This window comes from Cyprinodon tularosa, unplaced genomic scaffold (assembly GCF_016077235.1).
Source record: "Cyprinodon tularosa strain WSP-4 unplaced genomic scaffold, ASM1607723v1 ctg95, whole genome shotgun sequence".
Classification (NCBI taxonomy): domain Eukaryota; kingdom Metazoa; phylum Chordata; class Actinopteri; order Cyprinodontiformes; family Cyprinodontidae; genus Cyprinodon; species Cyprinodon tularosa.
The window spans coordinates 1,166,638-1,172,500 of NW_024039729.1; the positions used below are offsets into that span (position 1 = coordinate 1,166,638).

The following is a 5,863-nucleotide window of genomic DNA, read 5'->3' on the forward strand; positions in this document are numbered from 1 at the left end:
GATGTTTTAATACAGATTTAATTTATTTCTATACAATAGCACATATTATAAATCTTCTACAATTCTAATAGTTCTCTATACATATGGTCATAAATGTAAATTACAGTGTATACACATACATTTTTAAAACAAATACTCTTACATGTTTCTATTTTATAACTCTCCTGCTTGATAAGAGTTTTTCACAATGGTTTTCTGTCCTGCAGATGATAGCTATCTAAGGAAAGGGGAATTCTGACAAAAACACAAAACAAACAGTTAAGTATTTACATCCCTGAAAATGTACATGAATACACAAGGGTCATTTTCTTCCAATTTGGCTCACAAGTCGTTTGTAAGAAGGGTGAGAATAATAAAGCCCAAGGCTAAAGGAAACTTTAAAGTCTTCAGTTCATAAAAAGTGAACTCTGGTGACACAAACTGTGACCTATTCTAACATCCATAACACAACAGTAGACTGAGGGCTGGTTGTTGTTGTTATTATTAGTCCTTTGTTGTTTCTTTTTTTTTTTGTCCAGAGAGTTGGAAAAATGAGACACGAAACCCTGAGGAGAAAAAGAGACTGTATTGTGTAACGTGTTCAGGTCTTAGTCCAGAGGCTGTTTTTGTATGTCATAATTGAAAATACTCTCCCACAGCTGCCATCCAGAGCAACTAAGAGATAACATGAGGAGCTGTCCCATGTTAGAGGTTGTTGGGGTTTTTTCTCATGTTTATGCCTCTAGTTAATCTGCACTGGCTTCAGACATTTTTAATGTTCATTTTTTACAAAATATTGCCCTTTAATTCCCTCTTTAAAACTGCAGTGATGCTATTATAGTAGTACTATAGTGAATTTTCATATACACATAGTAACAAAAACGCCCCACATATGTATTTATATAATTCTAATATCCAGCATCCTGCTGTTAAAATAAGCTTAAGTCCCTTTCTTTTTGTACTTTTCTAAAACCTTGATAAAAAAAAGAAAAAAAACCCAAAACATTCACTCTGTTCACATTCTAAGTGGGGACCATTGATTTGCTTGTGTTTTATTGCACATAATTATTGGCTAAAACACATACATGTCTTCATTTACACATCCTGCAAATGTGCAAACATACTGACACGATCACACAACCTGTTTTCACTATAACGTTTGGAACTCATGTTAAAAAACAGAAACATGCCTCTCAGCTGGACCTGTACACATTTTCCTTAAAAAGTTGCAAAGTAAGAATTAAAGTAGAGGTCAATCATATCTTTCTTTGTTTTTTCCTTTTGTTTTTGCTTTTTCCTGGTAATTTTATGTAATTTTATGCATATGTAAACTTTTAATTTCTATGCTTTTAATTAACACTGAGGCATATCATTATGACCAGCATGGGCACACTGACAGCTATGTATGCTTTTTGTAACAGAGTCAACATGAACTCCTTCAACAATTTGAGCAACACTCCTCATTTACACCATTAAGCCATGGAGGCCATTATCCTTTATCCGGTGCACTACTGACACCTCTTTAAAGAGATTTTTTTTTTTTTTTTCCCCTTACCATGTCATTGATTATAATCAGACATCAGATGGAGAGAAGGTGAAATATAGAACAACAACAAAAAAATAAAAAATACACAGCAAAGGTTCCAAAGCGGAGTGTTAAACCTCAAACAGCTGTGTCTCTTCATAATATGTATAGCGCCTGCAATACAGCTATGCCCCATCTATTCCCAACCCATAAATGACTTTTGATACACACAGCAAATAGCACAGGCTGCCGTTTTGAAAATGTTCTCTCCCTTTCATTTAAAGGACCTATATCATGCAAAATCAAGTTTTGGTAAGCTTTTAAATATGTTGCAATGCTATTCATTAATCAAAATCATGTACAAAGTGGTATTATGTTTGATGTATGTTTGAGTAATCCTCATGAATTCTGCTCTCACAGCACCAGTCCTAAAATTATCTGTAAATAACAAGTAATCGTTATGGTCTTTTGCAGGAAAGTGTTAACCTGTCCCCTCTAGGAAACACCTACTGTGACAATGCTCTGCCTACACTGTAAACAAACAACCACTTTTTTCCAGTTGAGAAGGGCTGAATCTGAATCTGAAGAGGGACAGCAGATGTTATTTTCTTATCAATGTCCAAGTCGTGAAAATCTGTTGTTTAGCTTCGAGAGGTCTTGGACTTTGTTCAGCCTTCAGAATTGATGTAACACAGCAACTTCCAAAAATGGATGGCACCCAAACGGGGAGAGACATTTTTATTTGAAATGAAGAGTTTTTTTTCCCGGGTTGGTATAAAATAACAAAAACAATAACAAAATAATACTCCGTAGGTGGTAATGGCATTATTTTATCATATATGCCTATAGTCTACTATATGCCTAGAGATCCAAATATGTCCTTTTTTAAACTAATTCAAAACCTTTCGCATTTTCCTTCTGACACATTAACTTTGAGAAAATACCTCCACATTATTGCCTAATACATTTAGAACCAGATATGTGTACACACAAACCATATTTTACACTGATATCAAAATAATGTAATGAAAATTAAAGTGTTTCTCTTTAAGAAAATTGTTACATTGGAAACAAAAAAGAAGATACTTAGAGGCTAAACCATCTTCACTATGAGGAAGAGCGACAGCATTATGTTTTGGGTGATTTACTGCAGGATGCACTTGTATACCTTACAACCCAAACAGAATCATGTCTTTAATCATGAATTATTAAAAGAAATGCCTTAATATGGCTGAGAAGTTAAATGTATTGTTCCAAACTGCCTGATCTAAAAATCTTGTTTTATTTAATCTCAGATAAGGATGAAAATGGATGTGTGTTTTTAACATGCATTTTGTGTAGACTGTATCAGAGAATACACTAAATAACAGGTACCATGACAAGGGGAAAATCTTTCAGGTTCATATCATCTGTTGGTGGTCATAATGTTATCCCTGATTAGTGCACTACTTTGCTATACTTTTTGCAGTCACTGCAAAGATTTTATTTTCTCTGGTTTAATAACGATATTGTAAACATACAGCCAGACATTCAGCACCATGACAATATACAAACAACTCATTTAAGGCATGAAATAATGAAAAAAAAAAAAAAAAACGTTTTCAGAAATGTTTTCATCACTGAGAACACCTGTGCAGGTAGATATTTGTGTGCTTTCACAGAGAGTGACTATATGTACGTAAGTGTGCACTGAGTGTTTGTCTGTGTGTGTGGGGCTTTGCTTTTGTGTTTTCAACTGTGCATATATACATGCACATGCAGATAAAAGTGCACAGAGGAGCAATACTGATTTGTATGCCATTGCAGATATTTAACCCTTACATTACATGAAGGGATCACACTAGCAATCAGAGTGGTTATGTGAAGGTTTGTTATAGCATTTGCCTAGTGGCAGTAAGAGGTGGATTTGCAAGGGCATATGTAAGGAGAGCAAAAAGCAAGCTCTCATAAGAGATTAAAACTCTCCTGGTTCCCAATCTTATGAAAAACTGGAGAGTAAAAGTTTTTTATGACCTTTGTAAACTATATCCTGCTCATTTGTCCTACAAACTACTCACAAATATACAAGCAATCCATCTCAATCAGTTTCTTACTTAAGATACATTATTTTGAACCTGCACAATGTTCTCTAATGCACAGCTGGTCTTTAAAGACCCAGCTTCATTCTCTCACTGCTTCGGTGAGACATCGATCAGTGCCATCACTAGCCTCCACCCGTGACTTACGGCCTTTTCTCTGGCCTCCCCCCTCAACCCAAGAGTTATGAATCACAGTCCCCCCACTGGGAGCTGGGTCCACCTGCAGAAGTGATACTACCCTTTTCTTTACACGTGTCTTGAGGGCACGCCGCAGTTTCTGCCTTGTGAAAGCATAGAGCAGAGGGTGAAAAATGGTCGTCCCATAAGCCATGGCCAAAAAGCACAAACGCAGCTCAACCAGGCCGTCACTGGGACCCATGCAAAGGATCAGTACGTTTACTGCAGACAGAGGGGCCCAACAGCCCAGGAAGGTAGATATAATGATTAAAGACATCTTCAGGACGCGACGCTGCCGTTCGCGTCTGTCCCTGTGCCTGCGCACTGCCCTTCTCAAAGCAATGATAGCTGAAACTGAAGCCTGCACACCAACAGATGAAGCGGGCAAAGGTGTGGAGGCATGGGTTCGAACTGGAGCTGAAGGTGGAGTTGGAGAAGCTGGGGTGGTTGCAATAGGGGTGGTTGCTGCAGTGCTGACAGTAGTTACTGTAGCCCCACTATCAGACATCCCAGGGGGCATTGAAAGTACTGATGGAGGTGATGTTGGAGTTGGGGCACCAGAGGGGGTATGGGACGGGTTACTGGGGTTTTGATTTTGGTTGGACACTGCTTCTGTTGGCAGGCTTAGTTCTCTCCTCCTCTTCCTTCTGCAACGTATCCTGCAGGTGGAGTCCTTTGACCGTGTGTTCCTCATCATATGGGAACCTATGCGGATGTTGAGGGCCTGCAGGATCCTGGAGTAGGTGAACAGCATGACTGCAACAGCTATAAAGAAACAAGGTACTTGGAGTAACAAGTGATAATACATTGCCATACCAGTGTAATACCCCTGTCCTCCAACACATAACAATGTCCTGTTTTGCCATACAGGTGGCATGGAGTGTGAGGAAGAGGAGGGAATGGTGGAGGGCAATAAAGAAGGAGAGAAGGATGAAAAAATGGGGGTATGTTCAGTAGTGAGCTCTAAGTCATTATTCTTCCTATCCAGCTCTTCATCCTCAGTATCCTTAGCCAATGAAGAGAAGAAGTCCCCTTCAAGGAAGGGCAGGAAGAAAACAGCCAGAGAGATGGCCCAAACTGCTGCTAGGAGCAATGCAGCACGCCTAGGGGTCAGCAAACGACTGGCTGGACGTACCGAGATGTCATATCTGTCCAAACTGATCACCAATACATTAACTGCTGTAGCCACACTTGTGAATGTGACACAAGCTTCATGGAAGCAGCAAAGTGTAGCCAAGCTGTTAAGCCCATTTTCATTCGCTGGTACCAGGATCACAGCCACTGTCAGTGGCAAGCAGAGCACACAGACCAGTATGTCGAGCACATGGAGGTTGACGGTCACGAGGTTGCTGACGGAATCTACCAGGTTGGACTGGGCACAATAGAGAACAAGTACTGTCAGATTGCTGCTGAAGCCCAACACCAGTTCCAGTACGAGGACAGTGGTCAGTGACACCTGGAAACCAAAAGGATAGGGTGTGTTCCAGCCCTCCTCCACGCCCACCTCTCCCCCGCCATCCAGCAGGCCAACCCCCTGACCATCACTGGTCTCCAGGAGGTCACGATAGCCGTCTGTCTCCATTGACATAACAGTGGTCCTTCATGCATAGCAACAGCACCTGACCATTGTCTATGTTTCCTTTTTCTCTGGCTCAGATGAGACAGTGGTGGAGATGGTGACCAGATCTGGATCTGCAAAACAAAACAGAAGATATACAGAGAGGAAGTAAGCGAGAGACAGAAAACAGCGGTACCTTCTGTTTATTCAAAAATAACACTCTGCAAGAAAAAGTCAAACATTTCATATTTCACAAGTTGAAACATGGAGGTGAAATTGTCGCTGGGGTCTTTTGAAGTCATACAGCCAAAGCAGCTGTGTATGTCACAAGATCTCTCACGCAACTCGGAAGACATAACACTAGTTACAGTGGTCATAATTTAAAAAGGCTCCTCTGCTTTTATGCAGGAAAAAGAACACATAATTAGAAATTTCTTGTCTGTTTGTATATATAAAAAAATTATATTTATTTTTTGCATATCAAAGTGAATTCTGCAGAAAACAAATAAGGTAATTTGTGGGTAAACATAAGACTAATTTTTGGTC

General features: G+C 39.6%; 1 protein-coding gene across 1 annotated transcript in view; it reads right to left on the minus strand.

Moving 5' to 3' along the window:
• LOC119776697 (G-protein coupled receptor 22) overlaps positions 1–5,863 on the minus strand; it is a 38,684-nt gene continuing 32,821 nt past the window's right edge. Inside the window, exon 2 of the mRNA XM_038275274.1 lies at positions 1–5,451. Within this exon, the coding sequence (XP_038131202.1) occupies positions 3,665–5,347 (1,683 nt within the window). The 5' untranslated portion in view covers positions 5,348–5,451 and the 3' untranslated portion in view covers positions 1–3,664. The remainder of the gene's footprint in view (positions 5,452–5,863) is intronic.